Source organism: Ranitomeya variabilis, chromosome 3, assembly GCF_051348905.1.
Source record: "Ranitomeya variabilis isolate aRanVar5 chromosome 3, aRanVar5.hap1, whole genome shotgun sequence".
NCBI classification, from domain to species: Eukaryota; Metazoa; Chordata; class Amphibia; order Anura; family Dendrobatidae; genus Ranitomeya; species Ranitomeya variabilis.
In genome coordinates, this window is record NC_135234.1 from 385436670 (window position 1) to 385460733 (window position 24064).

Genomic DNA, 24064 nt, shown 5'->3' on the forward strand with positions numbered 1-24064 from the left:
TTAGGGGGATGCTCATGCTTATTACGGCGTTGTCTGCACTAACCAGCCGTGTGCATTCCTCAAAACACTGAAGGACTTGACACATGTCTTGTATCTTAGACCACTGCACACCTGACAACTCCATGTCTGCCATCCTACTGCCTGCCCGTGTATCCTCCCACAAATAAATAACAGCACGCCTCTGTTCGCACAGTCTCTGAAGCATGTGCAGTGTTGAGTTCCACCTTGTTGCAACGTCTATGATTAGGCGATGCTGGGGAAGGTTCAAAGACCGCTGATAGGTCTGCATACGGCTGGCGTGTACAGGCGAACGTCGGATATGTGAGCAAAGTGCACGCACTTTGAGGAGCAGGTCGGAGAACCCAGGATAAGTTTTCAATAAGCACTGCACCACCAGGTTTAAGGTGTGAGCCAGGCAAGGAATGTGTTTCAGTTGGGAAAGGGAGATGGCAGCCATGAAATTCCTTCCGTTATCACTCACTACCTTGCCTGCCTCAAGATCTACTGTGCCCAGCCACGACTGCGTTTCTTGTTGCAAGAACTCGGATAGAACTTCCGCGGTGTGTCTGTTGTCGCCCAAACACTTCATAGCCAATACAGCCTGCTGACGCTTGGCAGTAGCTGGCCCATAATGGGACAACTGGTGTGCAACAGTGTCATCTGCCGATGGAGTGGTTGGCAGACTGCGTTCTGTGGAAGAGCTGTAGCTTCTGCAGGAGGACGAGGAGGAGGAGGAGGAGGGGGTGCGAACGCCTACAGCCAACTGTTTCCTAGACCGTGGGCTAGGCACAACTGTCCCTAAATTGATGTCGCCTGTGGACCCTGCATCCACCACATTCACCCAGTGTGCCGTGATGGACACATAACGTCCCTGGCCATGCCTACTGGTCCATGCATCTGTAGTCAGGTGCACCTTTGTACTCACAGATTGCCTGAGTGCATGGACGATGCGCTGTTTAACATGCTGGTGCAGGGCTGGGATGGCTTTTCTGGAAAAAAAGTGTCGACTGGGTAGCTCGTATCGTGGTTCAGCGTACTCCATCAGGGCTTTGAAAGCTTCGCTTTCAACTAACCGGTAGGGCATCATCTCTAACGAGATTAGTCTAGCTATGTGGGCGTTAAAACCCTGTGTACGCGGATGCGAGGATAAGTACTTCCTTTTTCTAACCAGAGTCTCATGTAGGGTGAGCTGGACTGGAGAGCTGGAGATCGTGGAACTTTCGGGTGTGCCGGTGTACATGGCAGACTGAGAGACGGTTGGAGACGGTATTGTTTCCGCCAGTGCCCTAGATGCAATATTTCCTCCTACAAAACTGGTGGTTCCCTGACCCTGACTGCTTTTGGCTGGCAAAGAAACCTGCACAGATACTGCCGGTGGTGCGGAAAATGGTGGCCTTACAGTGACGGAAGGGATGTTGCGTTGCTGACTAGCTTCATTGGCCGAGGGTGCTACAACCTTAAGGGACGTTTGGTAGTTAGTCCAGGCTTGAAAATGCATGGTGGTTAAGTGTCTATGCATGCAACTAGTATTTAGACTTTTCAGATTCTGACCTCTGCTTAAGCTAGTTGAACATTTTTGACAGATGACTTTGCGCTGATCAGTTGGATGTTGTTTAAAAAAATGCCAGACTGCACTCTTCCTAGACTCGGATCCCTTTTCAGGGATTGCAGACTGAGCTTTAACCGGATGGCCACGCTGTCCTCCAACAGGTTTTGGCTTTGACACGCGTTTTGGGCCAGATACGGGCCCGGCAGATGGAACCTGTTGCGATGTTGATGCCTGCTGCGGCCCCTCCTCCACCTCCGCTTCTGAACTACTGCCGCCTGCACCCTGTTCCCCCAATGGCTGCCAATCGGGGTCAATAACTGGGTCATCTATTACCTCCTCTTCGAGCTCGTGTGCAACTTCGTCTGTGTCACTGTGTCGGTCGGTGGTATAGCGTTCGTGGCGGGGCAACATAGTCTCATCAAGGTCTGATTGTGGATCTGTACCCTGAGAGGGCAATGTGGTGGTCTGAGTCAAAGGAGCAGCATAGTACTCTGGCTGTGGCTGTGCATCAGTGCACTCCATGTCAGAATCTACTTGTAATGGGCATGGCCTGTTAAATGTTTCACTTTCTAAGCCAGGGACGGTATGTGTAAAGAGCTCCATGGAGTGACCCGTTGTGTCGCCTGCTGCATCCTTCTCTCTTGTTGTAGTTTTTGCTGAGGAGGACAAGGAAGCGACTTGTCCCTGACCGTGAACATCCACAAGCGACGCGCTGCTTTTACATTTACCAGTTTCGGAAGAGGAGGCAAAAGAGCTAGAGGCTGAGTCTGCAATGTAAGCCAAAACTTGCTGTTGCTGCTCCGCCTTTAAAAGCGGTTTTCCTACTCCCAGAAAAGAGAGCGTTCGAGGCCTTGTGTAGCCTGACGACGAAACTGGCTCCACAGCTCCAGACTTAGGTGGAATATTTTTATCCCCACGACCACCTGATGCTCCACTACCACTACCATCATTACCAGCTGACAATGAACGCCTACGACGACCTCTTGCACCAGACTTCCTCATTGTTTTAAAATCTTAACCAAAGTAACTTTATTTGTTGCTGTCAAACAACTTACACGGTGAGCTATAACTTCAGTATGATTTCAATATCCCTTAACAGGTTGGTGAGACCACAAGGAAAATCAGGCACAATGTTACACACTCTGTTTTCTGTGGCACAAAATCACAGAGATGACACACACGCAGGACTGTCACTCAAGCACTAATGTCAATATTAATCTCCCACCTAATTTATTTATTTTTTTTTTCTCAGGGAGACTTTAGAAACCAAATAATATTAAAAAAAAAACAAAAAAAAAAAAGGCTTTCTATGGCCCACAATTAGAGAGAGAGAGGTGGCACACCCAGGAGTCAAGACTGGCGCACAAGCTGAAAGGGCAATATTACTCTCCCACTGTTTTTTTAAGTTTTTTTTCTTTTATTTTCAGGGAGACTTTAGAAACCAAATAATATTAAAAAAACCAAAAAAATAAATAGGCTTTCTATGGCCCACTGAATGAGAGAGAGAGGTGGCACACCCAGGAGTCAAGACTGGCACACAAGCTGAAAGGGCAATATTACTCTCCCACTGTTTTTTTATGTATTTTTTGTTTTTTAAGGGAGACTTTAGAAACCAAATAATATTAAAAAAACCAAAAAAATAAATAGCCTTTCTATGGCCCACTGAATGAGAGAGAGGTGGCACACCCAGGAGTCAAGACTGGCGCACAAGCTGAAAGGGCAATATTACTCTCCCACTGTTTTTTTAAGTTTTTTTTCTTTTATTTTCAGGGAGACTTTAGAAACCAAATATTATTAAAAAAACCAAAAAAATAAATAGCCTTTCTATGGCCCACTGAATGAGAGAGAGGTGGCACACCCAGGAGTCAAGACTGGCACACAAGCTGAAAGGGCAATATTACTCTCCCACTGTTTTTTTAAGTTTTTTTTCTTTTATTTTCAGGGAGACTTTAGAAACCAAATATTATTAAAAAAACCAAAAAAATAAATAGCCTTTCTATGGCCCACTGAATGAGAGAGAGGTGGCACACCCAGGAGTCAAGACTGGCACACAAGCTGAAAGGGCAATATTACTCTCCCACTGTTTTTTTAAGTTTTTTTTTTTTTTCAGGGAGACTTTAGAAACCAAATAATAAGAAAAAAAATAAATACATAAATAGGCTTTCTATAGCCCACTGAATGAGAGATAGCACACACAGCAGTGGCACACAAGCCCTGACTGAGGCCAATATTTTTCTCCCACTGATTGATGTAGTGTTTTTGTGTTGAGGTAGATTTTAGAACACAAATCAAGGAAAAAAAAAAAATGCTTTCTATGGCCCACTGAATGAGAGAGGTGGCACACCCAGGAGTCAAGACTGGCACACAAGCTGAAAGGGCAATATTACTCTCCCACTGTTTTTTTATGTATTTTTTGTTTTTTAAGGGAGACTTTAGAAACCCAATAATATTTAAAAAAAAAAATAAATAGGCTTTCTATGGCCCACTGAATGAGAGGGAGAGAGGTGGCACACCCAGGAGTCAAGACTGGCACACAAGCTGAAAGGGCAATATTACTCTCCCACTGTTTTTTTATGTTTTGTTTTTTTTCAGGGAGACTTTAGAAACCAAATAATATTAAAAAAACCAAAAAAATAAATAGGCTTTCTATGGCCCACTGAATGAGAGAGAGAGGTGGCACACCCAGGAGTCAAGACTGGCACACAAGCTGAAAGGGCAATATTACTCTCCCACTGTTTTTTTATGTATTTTTTGTTTTTTAAGGGAGACTTTAGAAACCAAATAATATTAAAAAAAAAACAAAAAAAAAAAGGCTTTCTATGGCCCACAATTAGAGAGAGAGAGGTGGCACACCCAGGAGTCAAGACTGGCGCACAAGCTGAAAGGGCAATATTACTCTCCCACTGTTTTTTTAAGTTTTTTTTCTTTTATTTTCAGGGAGACTTTAGAAACCAAATAATATTAAAAAAACCAAAAAAATAAATAGCCTTTCTATGGCCCACTGAATGAGAGAGAGGTGGCACACCCAGGAGTCAAGACTGGCACACAAGCTGAAAGGGCAATATTACTCTCCCACTGTTTTTTTATTTTTTTATTTTTTTCAGGGAGACTTTAGAAACCAAATAATAAGAAAAAAAAATAAATAAATAAATAGGCTTTCTATAGCCCACTGAATGAGAGATAGCACACACAGCAGTGGCACACAAGCCCTGACTGAGGCCAATATTTTTCTACCACTGATTGATGTAGTGTTTTTGTGTTGAGGTAGAATTTAGAACACAAATCACGGAAAAAATAAATAGGCTTTCTATGGCCCACTCAGTGAGAGATGGCACACACAGGGATGGCACTGTAGCAGAAATGCCAATCTTAATCTCCCACAAAAAAAAAACAAAAAAAAAAAAACAGGGACTGTCCTACAATTACTATCTCCCTGCAGTAATCTAAGCCAGGTATGGCAGGCAGCAATAGGAGTGGACTGATGCACAAATTAAATAAAAAGTGTGGACAAACAAAAAAGATAGCTGTGCAGAAAGGAACAAGAGGATATGTGCTTTGAAAAAAGCAGTTGGTTTCCACAGTGGCGTACACACAGCAATACAGCTATCACGGAGCCTTCTAGGGCAGCCCAATGAGCTACAGCGCTGAGGGGAAAAAAAAAAAAAAATAGCTTCCACTGTTCCTGCACACCGAAGGTGGTGTTGGACAGTGGAAATCGCTACAGCACAAGCGGTTTGGTGGTTAGTGGACCCTGCCTAACGCTCTCCCTGCTTCTGACGAAGCGGCAGCAACCTCTCCCTATGCTCAGATCAGCAGCAGTAAGATGGCGGTCGGCGGGAACGCCCCTTTATAGCCCCTGTGACGCCGCAGACAGCAAGCCAATCACTGCAATGCCCTTCTCTAAGATGGTGGGGACCAGGATCTATGTCATCACGCTGCCCACACTCTGCGTTCACCTTCATTGGCTGAGAAATGGCGCTTTTCGCGTCATTGAAACGCGACTTTGGCGCGAAAGTCGCGTACCGCATGGCCGACAAGCACAGGGGTCGGATCGGGTTTCATGAGACGCCGACTTAGCCAAAAGTCGGCGACTTTTGAAAATGATCGACCCGTTTCGCTCAACCCTAATCATGATTACTTAAGAGAAGTACAGAAGGCAATCTAATAACCAGTAACAGAATCAAAAGGACACAACCTCCTACAGTAAATAAGAAATAGATAAAATAAAAATGAAATGTGTGGTTGGGGTAATAAAACTGAGTTTGGAAAAACCGCTGAAGAACAGAAGACCTTGAAAGAAGTCACCAATAAAAATACATCCATTCTGTAATACTTTGTTCGGATTCCTTAGCGCGCATGCAGACATTTTACATTTTGATTAGTAATTCATGAGATTCACAGATTACACGTATACTGCAGTATATCGCCTATTAATTTTGACCTAGGCTCTTCTGTTTATGGAAATTGATTTGAGGTTGACAGCTACAACATTACCGGTTAGTAGCAACGCTGAATAGTGATGTGGTCCCGCTCACCACTCGCTGGTCTTTTCCTGCATAAACAATGAGACCAACAACTCCTTACCACAATCTTCCTTGCTGAATCTATCCCTTTTTTCATTTCCCTTCCCATGCAGAATATACATTCCACCAAGTTGTCATTTTCAACTTTCTACCAATTTAGAAGAGCACAGCTTAATTCGTATGTTCTCCTTGAAACATAATTTTATAGTTTAGATTTGGAATTAAGGTTACATATAGAATTTATATACTTTATAAAAGGACATTTTTAACACTTTGCTTCATTGATGTAATATACATCGCCATATATCTCTCATCTGATTACCCAACTTGTCCCCACACATACTGTAATCTCTGCTTTTCTGCTAACCTCTTGTTAGGTCCTCACATAAAATATCTCAAAGATATCTCCTGTGTATGACTCCTCCACACTCTACCACCACCAAGTACTCTGGAACTTGCTACCCCAACTGGTCAGACTCATGTCTTCAGAGAAGCCTGCAACCCAAAATAACCCTGCTGCCACTATGGAAAAAAAAGGATTTTCCAACACTTCCATCCAGAAAATTATTTTTTTTAATTATAAATTCATTTAAAAACATGAGGATCTATCATGAGGATAAAACCTTACGCGTTTATGGCATAGACAACTTTCTTAGTCATGGGAATTCCTTGATATTCCTATGACTAAGGGCGTAGTGTATGCTAGAAACGCTTAAGGTTAATCCCCGTGATGGATCCTCCTATTTTTCCATTTTTTTTCTTTGGTTCTATATTAGCTAAGTTTCACCTTTAAAAATTTCCCCCCATTCATTAACTTTCCGGTGTATCCCAAACAATATTGGCGTAGTGAGCTTCTTTATTTCTTTTTCCTTCTGCCACTATCCTGTCATGTCGGTAGCTTCTACCGTCACTTACTGTTGCCTTCCCTTGCGGATTGGAAGCCTCTGCATGTCTACTCTCTCTGCTCCGATCTTTCACTCATTAGTAGTAGAGATTCACCGCACACTCTTTGGTCAATTTGCAAATGTGTTTCACATAATTTATTCCAAAAAGGTTTCAAAATAAGTGTATATAAGCCACAAACAGAAAATGATATATTCAGATTCAGAACCCAACGTTTCGACCCTCCTGGGTCTTAGTCATGGGGGTTACTATAAAATGAGAAAATAAAGTATAAGACACTGAAAACTATATACAATATATACAATTTATACAGAGGAACATAGAGTACAAATATTGAGTCAAATGACATAAATTCTAACAGTTGCCGACTGGAAATATAGAAGGTAGAAAGGCAACCAGTAATGGTTGTATATTAATACATGTTGTAGCACAATAACAATAAAACAAGACAGGCATGTATTACCTTGGTTTTGGTGAAAAAATAGAGGATGGAGGATGTGGAGAAGGCTCTTGGTATATAGGTACCAGAAACTGTAATATACGATGAAATAGTTAAGATAGGAAAATAGGAGGAGTGCTGATCCAAGCAAAACTAAAAAAAAGGGTCAGACCATGTACCATATCATAGCTGTAGAAAAAGACATGAACTGCACATCAACAACTTATACATTGATCTATTGTGTTTTGGATGTGTGGACCATGTCTTTTTCTATAGCTATGAAACTTTGCAATTTACTTGTTAGTAAAAATTCTCTCTGTTATGAAAATAGAGGGAATTTTAATGCTATTGTGCACTACCGAGGCTGGTCTCCTTCAGTGCAGTGCCTGCTTTCCTTGCTGGCCCTGTAAAATAGTCTTCAAAGCAGGACCTAAACATAAAAGGTTATTGTCATGATCGCAGTTCAGGAGTGCTTCCCTGCCTCCCATCTTGCTGCTTGTCGGGAGCTGCTCACTGATTAACAGTCTGGGCCAGCGGCATGGCTAGGTCACTACTATGTGCTCTGTTATGCCGCAAGAAGAGGCAGCTTACCCCTGCAGAATCAAAGGAGCGCAGTAAGACTGAAGCCGGCCAGAGTCAGTGATTGGGTAAGCTTCAGAGCAGCGCTTGTAAGCTCCATAGCAAAGAGCTTGCAAGTGCTGGACTCCGTGCTCAGAAGGCTGGCCACTGCTGTTCACAATAAGTTAGAAATCCCTCAGTTCTTCAGAAGAGAAATAAAGTTGTTTGTTTTTACAAACACTTTGCAATTTTTTCAATTTATGGTGATGGACAAGTCCATTTTAGAACATTAAAATTAGCTCACAACAAGCAAATATTTTTATGTTAAAAAAGGCCATCAGAGTGTTAAATACATTTTTACTATTTACAGTATTATATTTTCCCACTACAATCTAGACAAATTCAAGATAATTAGTATATGGCAAGCAAGAAAACGCAATGTAACCAAGACTAATAGTCTTCCATTCTGTGCAGAACATGCTAACAAAGAGTCTGTATCAAACCCAAAATATTCAGGTCTCATTTGGTTTCATCATATAAAATCTATAAAAGAAAAACTGTCTCTGGGTGATGCTATTGATTTTGCTAGCCCAGGATGCTAGAATTGCAGGCTTTTAGGTCACAACATCCCACATTAAGCAGGATATACATGTCAAATGCTGAACCAATGCAGAATCACATAAACTGGTGAGGTCCAAATTACAGACTGACGTGCTGCTGCGACAGGAGTTAAAGGGAATGAGTGACAGGAAACCAGGAGCTGTAAGAATTGGTGCAGGGGTTGTAATTACCCAAGGCCATAAAGCCCTGGTAAGTTTTAGCATTTAACAATCCAGAAATGAGCCACTGACCTTTTGCCTGCTGATGGAACATGAAGTGGGAACATGTTCAGGTCAAATATCTCATTATATTGTATAAGCCATGTTAGGTTTCTTAACCCACAAAATAAAAGGTCAGGTGCTTACTTTTCGGTTGTCATATGATAGTAGCCATGACCCTATTGTAGAAAAAGACTTGTATTTGCAAGCTTGCAGAATGTATGGATTCATGGCAGAAAATCGGAAATCCGCTTTAAATGAAGAACAGAAAAAGAGAATAGTGTAAGTATTAATCATGAGTGTAACTGAGAAGTGAAGGATGTGGGCAGGAGAGGAATGTGCTCTGGGGGCCTTTAGAATCTAGATTAGGGCGGGGAATTACCTGCCTAACAATGTTTCAGGTAGTGTAAGTTAACCGAAGAGATTAACAGCCCAAAAAGTTAATCTGTTTTTCTGAAAAATATTTAGAATTGAGTCCTCAGTGGTTGATACCTTTTAATGGCTAACTGAAAAGATGGTAACATATTGCAAGCTTTCGAGACTACACAGGTCTCTTCATCAGGCATAGACTAATACAATTCTGAAGAATCACATATTTATGCACAACATAGCACAGAAAAAAAAAAAAAAGGATAAGACAGGTGACATCAAGCAGAATTACCATGAGTGCAGTTATGTCCATAAATATTGGACCACTTCTTAGATAAGGAATGTTTTATTGTCCTCTGATTGGGGTCTGGGTCTGTTGTGATGACCCCCTCATAGTCTGAGGGGCAAGTTCCTTAGTTGTTGTAAAAAGACATAAATCCATGCGACTCATTCATTCCACCACTAAGACAGTCAAAGGTCATCATCAGTTTATATTCCCAGACTCTTTCTGTCTCTCTGAGCTTTGAAGTTACCTTTTAACACAAGTAATTTCATGTCCATAATGTTATGATTTGTGAGACAAAAATGTATTGCCACAGGTAGATCCATTCTTTTTTCTCTTATTGTATGGCGGTGAGAGTTCATCCTTGTCCTCAGTTTCTGCCCTGTCTCCCCTACATATAGCACCAGTTGGACATTTGATACATATAATTATGTACACCACATTAGATGTGACGCAGCTGAATGTACCTGGTATCTTGTAGCCCTGATGTGAATTGGGGATCTTTATCTTGTCCGTGGTCATTATAAATGGACAGGTTTTACATTTTTTCTGATTGCAAGGAAAGGTTCCTGCAGCTGTTGGAGAGGACAGGGAGCTCTTGACAATGATGCTTCTTAGATTTGGGGGCTGTCTAAAACACAGTAGTGGGGGGTCTGGAAAAATGGATTGTAATCGGGCATCTTTTTGCAGTAAAGGTTGTAATTTCCGTGCAGCTCCCCTTAGCGCCTCCAGATTAGGATTGTAGGTAACTACTAGAGGTACCCGATAATTTTCTTCTTTAGCTTTGTAATGTAGCAGGTGATTCCTTGATATTCTGGTGGCTCTTGTAATCTGGTTTTCAATTGTTCTTGGATGGTAGCCCTGATTCAAAAAGGTCTTTCTGAGGCGATCAAGGTGTTCATCCCTATCCATTGGGTTGGAACATATACGATTGTATCAGATGGCTTGGCTGTAGACAATGGAGTTTTTTATGTGTTTTGGATGGAAACTGTCCCATTTAAGGTATGTTGGACGGTCGATTGACTTCTGATACAGGGATGTCTCTATTTTATTGTTCTGCAGCTTAATGATGGTGTCCAAAAAGTTAATTTCAGTACAGGAGTAGTTGAGTGTCAAGTTGATGGTAGGATGACATTGATTAAACTGTTTTTCTGCACATTCAACTTTGATGTTGTCTATGGTCATAAATCAATTTACAGCAGCTCAAAAAAAAGTTATAAAACACTTACAATCTCACCATATGACTGTCATAGCAGCTGACGGACGGAATCTAAGTTAGCTCATTCTACAGCCAGCAATAGACATTGAAAAGAGGCTAAAGCAGGTAAACGGTGCAAAATATTTCAATGAGTTGTCCACCTTTGGGGGACACTTTTTGTTCTTACTTAAATGTGTGCAATTGGGGCTAAAAATCATTATTGTAGATTGTGTTTCATTAATAATTGTTGCTCCATTTGCCTTATACAGTCTGTATTGCGCTGTCTAGTGCTGGCTGCATAGTCAGTTAATAAAGTTAGCCACTATCTTTACATTATCAAGCGTGTTGAGGATAGGATTTTGTGACACTTACTATTATGTACAGTGGGGAAAAAAGCATTTAGTCAGCAAACAATTGTGCAAGTTCTCCTACTCAAAAAGATGAGAGAGGCCTGTAATTGACATCATAGGTAGACCACAAGTATGAAAGTCAAAATAAGAAAACAAATCCAGAAAATCACCTTGTCTGATTTGGCAAGATTTATTTTGAAAATTATGGTGTAAAAAGGTATTTGGTCATTAACAAAAGTTCATCTCAACATTTTGTTACATATCAAAGGTTTTCTGTAAGTCTTCACAAGGTTGGCACACAGTGTTGGTGGTATGTTGGCCCATTCCCCAATGCAGATCTTCTCTAGAGCACTGATGTTTTGGGCCTGTCGCTGGGCAACACGGACTTTCAACTCCCTCCAAAGGTTTTCTATGGGGTTGAGATCTGGAGACTGGCTAGGCCACTCCAGGACCTTCATATGCTTCTTATGAAGCCACTCCTTCGTTGCCCTGGTGGTGTGCTTGGGATCATTATCATGCTGAAAGACCCATCCACGTTTCATCTTCAATGCCCTTGCTGATGGAAGAAGGTTTGCACTCAAAATCTCATGATACATGGTGTTAGGGTTGGAGGATTGCACTAAATAAATGTAATGAGGAAGTGCAATCGCAACCCGGGGTCCACCGTGCAGAGATGTAAAACTGCAGCTAATGTGAACAATGGCGGAGAATGCAGTGAGCGATTGCTAGCTCGCACCGAGTTTCTCGTGACTCAATGAGCAGCACATAAAGTAGTGTCACTCGCACACCGTGACAAAGCTGATGCACTGCAGTAGAGCTGTGTCAGTCGCACACAGTAACGAAGCAGATGCTCAGCAAAAGAACTATGTCACTCGCACACAGTAACAAAAGATATGACGCTAGACACGATCTCTGTTAACTTCACAGAGGATCGAAGCCCACTAACGGAGCAGGTAGCAACAGTGGTCAGACAGTCAGCAACAGCACTCAAGCAGCTCCTCTCCGGAGGTGACAGAATTGTAGTGGCATTACGCCAGCCCTGAATCCACACTAACAAACTCCTCTCCCGAGGTGCTGGAATTCTAACAGCTAACAGCCGACACTGAGCACATGCCGACACAGACCACAAAGTTGCAAAGTACATTCACACATGAAATTAGATTGATACTAGTTCACTGGTGTGCGCCTCCTGTTATACGTACAGCTCAAATCCAGTCAGACAGGACCTTTCCCGTGGACCAATCCGGAGCTGCCACATCACCAGGGCAGCTGATGACTGACCATCAATAAGACATCGCCACATCATGAGCATGCTCAGTAGGGTGATTTCTGTACTTAGTCTCCAGAGTGTTTGCTCATAGTTGACTACCGCTGGTTACCATAGGCTTGGCTGAAGAGCCAGCAGCAACCAGATGAATAGCACGAGCCTGAGCAAGACACTGAGACTGACATCTATGCTCAGCAGCACCCGCAGCGGTCAAGGCAGAATGGGAGGCCGCAGATGCAGGCAAGCTTGGCATCTACCCTGTGCAGTGGGGGAATCCTATTGCCTAACACATGGCCCCATTCATTCTTTCATGTGTACGGATCAGTCATCCTGGTCCCTTTGCAGAGAAACAGCCCCAAAGCATGATGTTGCCACCCCATGCTTCACAGTAAGTATGGTGTTCGTTGGATGCAACTCAGCATTCTGTCTCCTCCAAACACGATGAGTGTTGTTTCTACCAAACCCTTCTACTTTGGTTTCATCAGACCATGTGACATTCTCCCGTTACTCTTCTGGATAATTCAAATGCTCTCTAACAAACTTCAGATGGGCCTGGACATGTACTGGCTTAAGCAGAAGGACACATCTGGCACTGTAGGATCTGAGTCCCTGGCGGCGTAGTGTGTTACTGATGGTACCCTTTGTTACAGTGGTCCCAGGTCTATGCAGATCATTCACTAGGTCCCTCCTGTGTGGTTCTGGGATTTTTCTCACCGTTCTTGTGATCATTTTGACCCCACAGGGTTTTTATCTTGCGTGGAGCCCCAGATCAAGGGAGATTGTCAGTGGTTTTGTATGTCTTCCATTTTCTTATTATTGCTCCTACAGTTGATTTCATCACACAGATTCAGTCTTCCCAGCCTGGTGCAGGGCTACAATTTTGTTTCTGGCTTCCTTCAACAGCTTTTTGGTCTTCACCATAGTGGAGTTTGGAGTGTGACTGTTTCATACTGATAGCGATTTCAAACAGGTGCCATTACTACAGGTAATGAGTCGAGGACAGAGGAGCCTCTTGAAGAAGTTACAGGTCTGTGAGAGCCAGAAATCTTGAATGTTTTAAGGTGACCAAGTACTTTTTTCCACCATAATTTGCAAAATAAATCTTGCCAAATCAGACAAGGTAATTTTCTGGATTTATTTTATCATTTTGTCTCTAATAGTTGTGGTCTACCTATGATGTCAATTACCGGCCTCTCTCATCTTTTTAAGTGGGAGAACTTGCACAATTGGTGGCTGACTAAATACTTTTTTCCCCACTGTAAGTATGACCAGTTCTTCTTCTTTGTCTTGTTCATACAGCTTTCCTCAGACTGATCAGTGCTTCTGTCCATATAATGGCTGCTGGTGGAGAAACGTGTGACCAGACCGGTCCATCAGTCTCCTCCAATAGAGAAACACTTCACATGGGAAAGCGGCTTTTCTATTGGAGGAGGCTGGTGGACAGGGCTGGTCATCAGCAGCCATTTTATACACTGGAGAGCTGATCAGTCTGAGGAAGGCTGTACTAATAAGTGCAGCAGGAGAACTGATCATACTTGTATAGTAGTAAATGTACACAAAATCATATCCCCAACATATCTGTTAAAGCAACGATAAATTGGCCAAACCCTTTAAGTTTGTTAATTTATAGGAGAATAAGCCTGACCGAATCTTTGCTTTGGGTGAAAGGAACTTCCCTCTGAAATCAGTGTAGTAATTTGCCGAACCTGAATTGCAACTGACATTGCTACTTAATAACATAATGCCTTTATCATGGCTGTTATATGAAAAACAGCCATGAAGTGAGTATCAGCTGCCTACCGCTACTAGTCAGGACACTGATGTCATCTGATTGACCACTTTTGGTCAATACCTGTCTGAAAACTGAAAAGCACAATTTTTGCTATGTTGGCGGTCCTTTTCTGTAACAGCAGCACCATCATCGCAGGAAGCGGGGCAGCTGTGGGACACATAAATTATTTTTATCACAAAAGTGATTAAGATCTCTTTCACACCTCTGTGTCTCCAGTACATGTGGTGATGATTTTCACACGTACCGGAGACACTTACACATTTAGACCCACTTAAGTGAATGGGTCTATGCACATGTCAGTATCCGTGTGTCCATGGGCAAAACACGCTGACATGTCTGGTTTTTATCGTCAGCACGGACCGCAAAACGTCCCGCACACATGCACATGGAGGACACACTGGGGTGTCATCTGCTGTGTGACATACACTGGCGCCTGGGAAGAAGCCTGTTTCCCAGCGCCGGGTGCTGCAGACAGCTCTCATCGTTCTCCCCTGCTCGCACCGATCACCAACAGAGCAACTTGTTGCTGTGGAAATTGGCCACAGGTGTGAATTGCAGGCTGAGTTAGAGCCCCGTCTCACATAGCGATTTACCAACGATCACGACCAGCGATACGACCTGGCCGTGATCGTTGGTAAGTCGCTGTGTGGTCGCTGGGGAGCTGTCACACAGACAGCTCTCTCCAGCGACCAACGATCAGGGGAACGACTTCGGCATCGTTGAAACTGTCTTCAACGATGCCGAAGTCCCCCTGCAGCACCCGGGTAACCAGGGTAAACATCGGGTTACTAAGCGCAGGGCCGCGCTTAGTAACCCGATGTTTACCCTGGTTACCAGCGTAAATGTAAAAAAAAAAACAAACACTACATACTCACCATCTGATGTCCGTCAGGTCCCTTGCCGTCTGCTTCCTGCTCTGAGTGTCGCCGTACAGTGAGAGCAGAGCGCAGCGGTGACGTCACTGCTGTGCTCTCACTGTACGGCCGGATCTCAGTCAGAGCAGGAAGCAGACGGCAAGGGACCTGACGGACATCAGATGGTGAGTATGAACTGTTTTTTTTTTACATTTACGCTGGTAACCAGGGTAAACATCGGGTTACTAAGCGCGGCCCTGCGCTTAGTAACCCGATGTTTACCCTGGTTACCAGTGAAGACATCGCTGGATCGGTGTCACACGCACCGATTCAGCGATGTCAGCGGGACCTCAACGACCAAAAAAAGGTCCAGGCCATTCCGACACGACCAGCGATCTCACAGCAGGGGCCTGATCGCTGGTACGTGTCACACATAGCGAGATCGCTACTGAGGTCGCTGTTGCGTCACAAAACTTGTGACTCAGCAGCGATCTAGCTAGCGATCTCGCTATGTGAGACGCGGCCTTTAACTCCTAAGATATCAGTCGACTGTCTCCATTGATTTCTATACATTAGTTATCTGCTCACCCATTCTCTCTATCAGCTCCTGATGTGCTGCTCTTATCAATCCTTCAAAATCACAACCCTCCCCCATATTTTCCAGAGGAGTTCTCTTAATCACTGCTTTCTCTTTTCCAGACAAGTACTTGTTCAAATGCCCTTTTAAATCTACATGCAAATATAGTAATAACATCTTCGACTTTAGAGCAAGCACTAACAGACCATTAAAGGGGTCATGTAAAGGGATAAAAATGTATTCATAGTGATAAAACTTCAATTGTCACATTATTTGGCATTTGGAACTATTCTCTCTTATAGAGACACCGCTGCTGAGCGCTCCCCTTCCTTGTTGGGACATTATATCACAGATTAGGCGTTGTGGTCTGGTCCTGGCTTTTAGCACAAGCCAACACACAGATAAGCCTCTTCCATATAGACTTGAAAGTCTGTATGATACAGGAGAACTACTGAGGGAGTAAGACCAGTGGTTGGACAGACAGATGCTGCCTTGGTATAGCCTCTTTATGACAGTGGCTTGGATGGAAACTCTGACTTCATAGCTGTGATTTAGCAGCAGGCAAAGCTCAGATGGTCAGGTAGAACACAGAATCACACAGGACATCAGGCTCCCTCAGGGGCGGGGCTTGCATTATAAGCATGACAAGCCAAGCCCCTTAACTTGTCCAACCTGCATGGATGGAGCTACCAGGCTTCTGATCTGTGACATAACGTTCCAGAAGGGAAGTGGAACACTTAGCAGCTGTGTCTCCATCACAGAGAATAGTTCTGAATACCAGACACAGTGACGGCTGAAAATAGTACTATGCATGCAAGCCATTGTAGTTTATGAAGTTATGTTGATATAAATATATTTTAAGAATAACCATGTAACAAGCTCTACATCATGACCAGGGATATAAAACCAGGCCAGATATCCATCTGCAGACAGTTGTTTTGCTCCCCTGCACACAGTACTCAGGATATCTGGCTGAATAAGATGCTCTTGATGCAGCTTTGGGGTATTATTGGCTCATCATTGGTCTCATAAACAAAAGCTAGCACCCCCAAAGGCTTTTTGATATATAAACCAGTAGAGTATGATGAAGTTTAGAGCATGTCCTGTTATCGGAATATTTTGATTAATTATTTTTAATGTTAATCTCCTGGTTATCGTATATTGCTGGATTGTGCTCAGAATTATATTGCGTGAAATAATTTCAATAAAATAATGTTAAGTTCAGTTGATGAATCGTTCATCTCTGCTGCAATGGAGCGTCTGGCATTAGGGGAGTAGTAGACAGAGTTGCTCAGTGGGTTGTATGACAAGTGACATTTTAAGTTTCCCCAGCTTCCTGCGCTCGCTTATTCTACCTTCTAAAAAATGAGCTGTCGCATTGTATACCTCAGGGGTGCTGCACACAAGCTTCCACACTCCCATTATTTGTTTTCTGGCACCTGTATTATTCCCCAGATTAGCAGACAGGGGAAATACCTTTTTCTGGCTTGTCACATAATGGGCTTGTGACGCAGCTGGGAACGTTACATATAAATTTAGCCTTTCTCCTTCTTATCAAGCGCCCGTCCTTCTACACCCAATCATTGGTAGAATTTATGCATTTACCTATTTTTTCCTGGAGGGCGCTGAGAATAAGTGCGAAGGGAGAGAAATAATCTATTTATTCTAAGATTCAAACTTATACATTCAGCATTTTCCTGCGTGTGATTTCAGCACAAAGTGGTCCCAGCCCCTCTGATTTATGAGTCCACTTCTCCTATTCGGCTGGAGATTGATGAAGTCCAAGGACGCTTATGACAGAAAGCATCTGAGCAGGGAAAGAGCCTGCTTATATGAATATTTATGTGCCTGCTAATATGCCCTTATGTCAGAGCTTTGTGTGTTTTGTGTGTGTTTGTTTGTGTGTGTGCTTCCTCACACATTTCTATTCTGGGAGAATAAATGTATTCCACCCACAGAAGGAGGGGATTTTGCCATTGTCTCACCCTTGGCAAACTCTCAGCCATTATTTTGTCATTCTCCTATGGTCCTCCAGACTGGCGATGTGATTGGCGCACATTGTTCCGAAGGTTGTGTGTATTGTCACTGTGACACTGTTCAGACTTTCTGGGGGCTGGGAAGGAATCAAACGGATTTTCAGCATCACTAATTAAGATAGACACGGCATAAAATCTACCAGAGACAAAATGTTGGCCTTAGCGAAATTCTTTATCACAGTAGCGGTTAGTGAAATAATACAGAAAAAAGGATTAAACCGTGTACCTTATTATTAATCGACAAATGTCACACTTTAACAAAGACGGGATTATGCCTCTATGTGCGTCATTCTGCCAAGCGTTAACCCTGCACTTTCCTCCTTCTTTTTCAGGAGACCCTGCTGCTGAAGGATGGTCACAGTGGGGAGTTTGCTCGACAACATGTGGTCAAGGCACACAAGTACGCACCCGCTCCTGTGTGTCATCTCCATACGGGACACTGTGCAGCGGTCCATTGAGAGAAACGCGGACTTGCAACAATACAGCTACATGCCCTGGTATCCTCACTTCTTCAACTCTTTCAGCAATTAATATAATTATAATCTGAAAAATGCCCCATTTTTCTAATTGTCTAGTCAACGGTATGTCTCTGTAGTAGAAGTGAGGGTGTCTTGTCCTTTAGGAATTATATATACAGAATAGCTTGTTAGATGGACTTAAAGTCTTCCTTCAACCTTAATAACTATGTAACTATGTAACTATGCCAGGCTTGGCATGTCAGAGTGAGGTGACTTATACGCCATGCATTCTCCTGCATTCTCTTTGAAATTAAATATGCAAATTGCTTCTTCAGTGTCAAGATGACTTGAACTCCAGTGCCATCTTTTGAAAGTAGCAATCATAATAGTCAAGATCAACCCTTTAACGTGCCTTGCCATATAACTTAGGATATGTGAACACGATCAGTAAACGTTGCAGATTGGACGTTGCGTTTGTGCGCAGCGTCCAACCAGCATTGTCCAAATGTTACAGCATAGTGGATGGGATTTCAAGAAATCCCATGCCCACTATGCGTCCACAGACGCTCACAGATCACCCAAGGAGACGGACATGCAGTACGTCTCTCCAGAGCGCAGCATGTCTATTTATCTAGCAGAGACATGAGCCTCCACAAGATACATTTCACTCATACAATGTATTAGATGCGGTGAATCCGCATGGTTCAATGAACACATGCGGAATCACCTGCATTCAATAGCCGGCAGCGCTTTGGAGGCAGCGGAATATGCTGCGTAGTGATGAGCGAATATACTCGTTACTCGAGATTTCCCGAGCACGCTCGGGCGTCCTTCACGTATTTTTTAGTGCTCGGAGATTTAGTTTTTATCGCCGCAGCTGAATGATTTACATCTGTTATCCAACTTGATTACATGTGGGGATTCTCTAGCAACCAGGCAACCCCCACATGTACTTATGCTGGCTAGCAGCTGTAAATCATGCAGCTGCGTCAACAAAAACTTAAATCTCCGAGCACTTACAAATACTCGGAGACCCCCCGAGCATGCCCGGAAAATCTCGAGCAACGAGTGTTCTCGCTCATCACTAATGCTGCGCCAAAGCGCTGCCAATTTCTGAACGTGTGCACATACCCTTAGGATAAAAGACAAACCAGACCCAATTTGCAGACAAAGTGTTTTGGGGTACTACCCCCTCGTCAGTGCAAAGTATGATACCTGATTTGGATAGTGGAGAGGCTTAACACTGGGATTTAAGGGGTAATGTTTCTGCTTGTGGAGAGTTACATGCCAGTCTTGGTATGTCAGAGTGAGGTGACTTATACCCATGCGTGTTCCTTTGGGAAATTAAATATGCACATTGCATATTCAGAGTGCAAAAGGACTTCAAGTCTAGTGAGTTCCAATAGGGGACGCTAAAGTTCAAGTCTTCTTCCTCTCTGAAAGGCAATTTGCAGATTGAATTTCCCAGAGGAGCATTCATGTCATGTTACCCAGCCGCATCAGATCTCATATTTTGTACTGATGAGGGGCAACACCCTGAAACACCTTGTCTGCAAATTGAGATTCTGGTTTGGCTTTTATCTTTTATCTTATGGCAAGGCTCGTTCTAGGGTTGATATTGACTGTTGGGATTGCTACTTCAAATAGGTGACACTAAAGTCCAAGTTCTCTTCCTCTCTGAAGAAGCAATTTGCATGTATTGGTTCACTCACTTGAATACATCATTGCAATACCTTATGTCTCTTGCTTATATCTCCTGCAATACCTTATATGACGCAGACAAGTACAAGCCAGTCAGCAGGCCCATGTAACCATTGAAGTGTTGATTGTTGCTTTTAGTGAAAGTCAGACCCACAATAGTCTAGTATTGATGGCCTATTCTAATGATAGGCCTTCCATTTTAAAAGGATGGATAAGCACTTTAAAAGGAATCTGTCACTAGCTCAACACTCAAATGACTAGTATAGTTTCATTTGCCTTTTAATGGTAACTATGGTTACAATGTGTGGTCCAAGTTCACAATTCTCACCTTTTCAAAAATCGTTCACCACATATTCAAATAACTCGGACTAATGTAAGAGGTGTCTTCTACGAACAGACCAGTCCTGCCCCGTTTGCCAATAACATGGCCATTGAGGCATAGACTGGACTGGGATCCCTAATCCACCCATACACTCTTCTTCTGGAACTTTGAATCCAACGGCTGCTTGTGAACAGAACAGCTGTGGGCATGTACTGTGGATATCTGCCTACGTGCCAGATGCTTGTGGTCACACTGCACACTTCCAAGAAGTCTCTCAGACATTCAAAGTTTCCAGGGAGTATAAGGGTGGATCAGTGATCTAGGTCATGCCTCAGTGGTCGAACTATAGGGCGATGGGGCAAACACTTTTTACACTAGTTCAAGTAATTTTAATATGTGGAGAACAATTTTTTAGAAAAGCAGTAAAGGAAATCCAAGAATATCCTGGATTTCCTTTACTGCTATTCACCGATGAAACTCCATTGGAGGAACTTTCCATGGTCCACCAAGTTGACTGCAGTCCACTACTTGTTGGATTCACCATACCTAGCGTTGTGCCTCATTTTGCATCATAACATTACCAGGTGAGCATATTCTATATTTTTCACCTGACTAATCCTTTACCCAGTTACTACACATAGACAGTGCTCCTCTTTTCCCCTTTCCTAAGGGAAATCCTTTTCCTTTAGGTCTTTTCAAAAAGTGAGAATCACTATAAACTGTGAACGTGCTTGACAATGGGGTTTCCTGTAATCAGCATTAAAAGACAAATGCAGCCATGTAATTAGTTTAATCCTGCTGTCAGTTTACCTTTTAGTGTATGGTATGACACATTTGCAAAAAATATGCAGGAATTTGTTACAGTATAAAAAAAAATATTTTCAATGTACTAATGTGACTGGCAACATGACCAAAATTACCCATCATGGCTTCACTGCTGACTAGTTATGAGCGAGTGTGCTTGTTACTCAGGTTTTCCGAGCATGCTCGGGTGTTCTCTGAGTATCTTGGGCGTCCTCGTAGATTATGTTTGTGGCACCTCAGCTGCATGATTTTCAGCTGTTAGATAACCTGAAAACATGCAGGGATTGCTTGTTTGTTAGGGAATCCCAACATGTATTCAGGCTGCCTAGCAGCCGCAAATCATGCAGCTGCGGGGACTCAAACATAATCTCTGAGCATGCCAAAAATACTCGGAGAACACCTGAGCATGCTCGGAAAACCGAGTAACGAGCACACTCGCTCATAACTACTGCTGACCAATCAGAGGTAGTTTTCAGTGACATGTTATTAGCTGCTGGAATTTTTTTTGTTTTAGAGACACTTGCAAATGGCTAACAGAAAGAAGATGAATGGGGGAAGGGACAGTTCCTCTATCACCTTCTCATACCTGCAAAAGACCAGTTGCGTACCGCTAATAGTGGCAGACCACTTTGGCCGCTATGGGACCCAGGAGTCAAGGGGACCCGGAGTCCTCCCCACCTCTCCATGCTTGGCATCACACTTTAAACTATATCTACATCCTTGATGCAATAATAGTTGAAAGCAATGATAGAAAATTCCCCCTGTGTGTCTGAGCTCTGACATGTCAGGGTAGTGGGCACGATGACATCACTGCATTGCACCCTCTGTGAAGACCTTCAGACCACATGTTGCAGAGGCTGGAGGTAGTGAGGGAACAGAGAGAGGTGTGTTATTTTTATTTTTAAATCTTTGAGTAAATTGCGGGGGCCATTATGTTTGTAGAGTTGTGCGCTTGTCATTCTACTGTTTGGAGGGCTATGTGGGGCCATTATACTGTTTGGAGGGCTATGTCGGGGGCCATTATATTGTTTTGAGGGCTATGTGGATGGCCATTGTACTGTTTGGAGGGCTATGTGGTAGCCATTATGCTGTTTGGAGGGCCATGTGAGGGCCATTATACTAGTTGAAGGGCTATGTAGCGGCCAAATGATGCTGTTTAAAGGACTATATGGGGGGCATAATACTGTTTTGTAGAGTACAGTGGGGAAAAAAAGTATTTAGTCAGCCAACAATTGTGCTAGTTCTCCCACTTAAAAAGATGAGAGAGGCCTGTAATTGACATCATAGGTAGACCACAACTATGAGAGTCAAAATGATAAAACAAATCCAGAAAATCACCTTGTCTGATTTGGCAAGATTTATTTTGCAAATTATGGTGGAAAATAAGTATTTTGTCATTAACAAAAGTTCATCTCAATATTTTGTTATATATGGTTTGTTGGCAATGAAAGAGGTCAAACGTTTTCTGTAAGTCTTCTCAAGGTTGGCACACGCTGTTGGTGGTATGTTGGCCCATTCCTCCATGCAGATCTCCTCTAGATCAGTGATGTTTTGGGCCTGTCACTGGGTAACACGGACTATCAACTCCCTCCAAAGGTTTTCTATGGGGTTGAGATCTGGAGTCTGGCTAGGCCACTCTAGGACATTCATATGCTTCTTACGAAGCCACTCCTTCCTACTCTGATAGTGTGCTTGGGATCATTGTCATGCTGAAAGACCCATCCACTTTTCATCTCCAATGCGCTTGCTGATGAAAGGAGGTTTGCACTCAAAATCTCATGATATATGGCCCCATTAATTCGTTCATGTACACGGATCAGTCGTCATGGTCCCTTTGTAAAGAAACAGCCCCAAAGCATGAAGTTGCCACCCCCATGCTTCACAGTAGGTATGGTGTTCTTTGGATGCAACTCAGCATTATGTCTCCTCCAAAAACGACAAGTTTTGTTTCTATCAAAAAGTTCTACTTTGGTTTCATCAGACCGTATGACATTCTCCCAATACTCTTCTGGATAATCCAAATGCTCTTTAGAAAACTTCAGATGGGCCCAGACATGTACTGGCTTAAGCAGGGGACACGTCTAGCACTGCAAGATCTGAGTCCCTGGCGGTGTAGTGTGTTACTGATGGTAGCCTTTGTTACGATGGTCCCAGCTCTATGCAGGTCATTCACTAAGTCCCCCGTGTGGTTCTGGGATTTTTGCTCACTGTCCTTGTGATCATTTTTACCGCACGGGGTGAGATCTTGTGTGGAGCCCCAGATAAAGGGAGATTATCAATGGTCTTGTATGTCTTCCATTTTCTTATTATTGCTCCCACAGTTGATTTCATCACACCAAGCTGCTTGCCTATTACAGGTTCAGTCTTCCCAGCCTGGTGCAGGGCTACAATTTTGTTTCTGGTGTCCTTTGACAGATCTTTGGACTTCACCATAGTGGAGTTTGGAGTGTGACTGTTTGAGGTTGTGGACAGGTGTCTTTTATACTGATAACAAGTTCAAACAGATCCCATTACTACAGGTAATGAGTGGAGGACAGAGGAGTCTCTTAAAGAAGTTACAGGTCTGTGATAGTCAGAAACCTTGCATGTTTTTAGTTGACCAAATGCTTATTTTCCACCATAATTTGCTAAATAAATCTTGCCAAATCAGACAAAGTGATTTTCTGAATTTGTTTTCTCATTTTGATTCTCATAGTTATGGTCTACCTATGATGTCAATTACAGGCCTCTCTCATCTTTTTAAGTGGGAGAACTTGCCCAATTGGTGGCTGACTAAATACTTTTTTTCCCAACTGTATGTGGGGGGCCATTATACTGTTTAAAGTACTAGTGGGGGCTAGTCTTCTGTGTGGGGCTTATTATACAGTGCGGAGAGTTCTGTGAAATTCATTATACTGTGTGGAGGGTTGTATAGGGGCCATGATACTGTTTGGTGGCCATGATACTGTGTGGTGGCCATTGTACTATATGGAGGGCCATGATGCTGTATGTAAGGCCATCATACTGTATGAAGGGCTGTGTGGGGGTCATCATATTGTATGGGGTACCTCATACTATGGGGAAAGACAGTTTCAAGGCCATTCTACTGTTTGTGGGCTTCTATGAAGGATCATATAGTGTTGGGGTAATAGTGCACAGTGGGGCATCATACTGTGTTAAGGTCACTGTGGAGGTATCATAGTTTGCAGTGGGGAGGTTATGTAAGGTCATCATACTGTGCATGTGAAGTGAACTGTGGGGCAATTCACTGTAGGGGTATCATA

General features: G+C 43.1%; 1 protein-coding gene across 10 annotated transcripts in view; it reads left to right on the forward strand.

The window, feature by feature from the left end:
• Positions 1-24064, forward strand: part of ADGRB2 (adhesion G protein-coupled receptor B2) — a 666055-nt gene that overhangs the window by 501386 nt on the left and 140605 nt on the right. For all 10 annotated transcript variants that reach the window (XM_077296045.1, XM_077296046.1, XM_077296050.1 and 7 more), the window contains exon 4: positions 17849-18013. In XM_077296045.1, coding sequence (XP_077152160.1) covers positions 17849-18013 — 165 coding nt within the window. The remainder of the gene's footprint in view (positions 1-17848; positions 18014-24064) is intronic.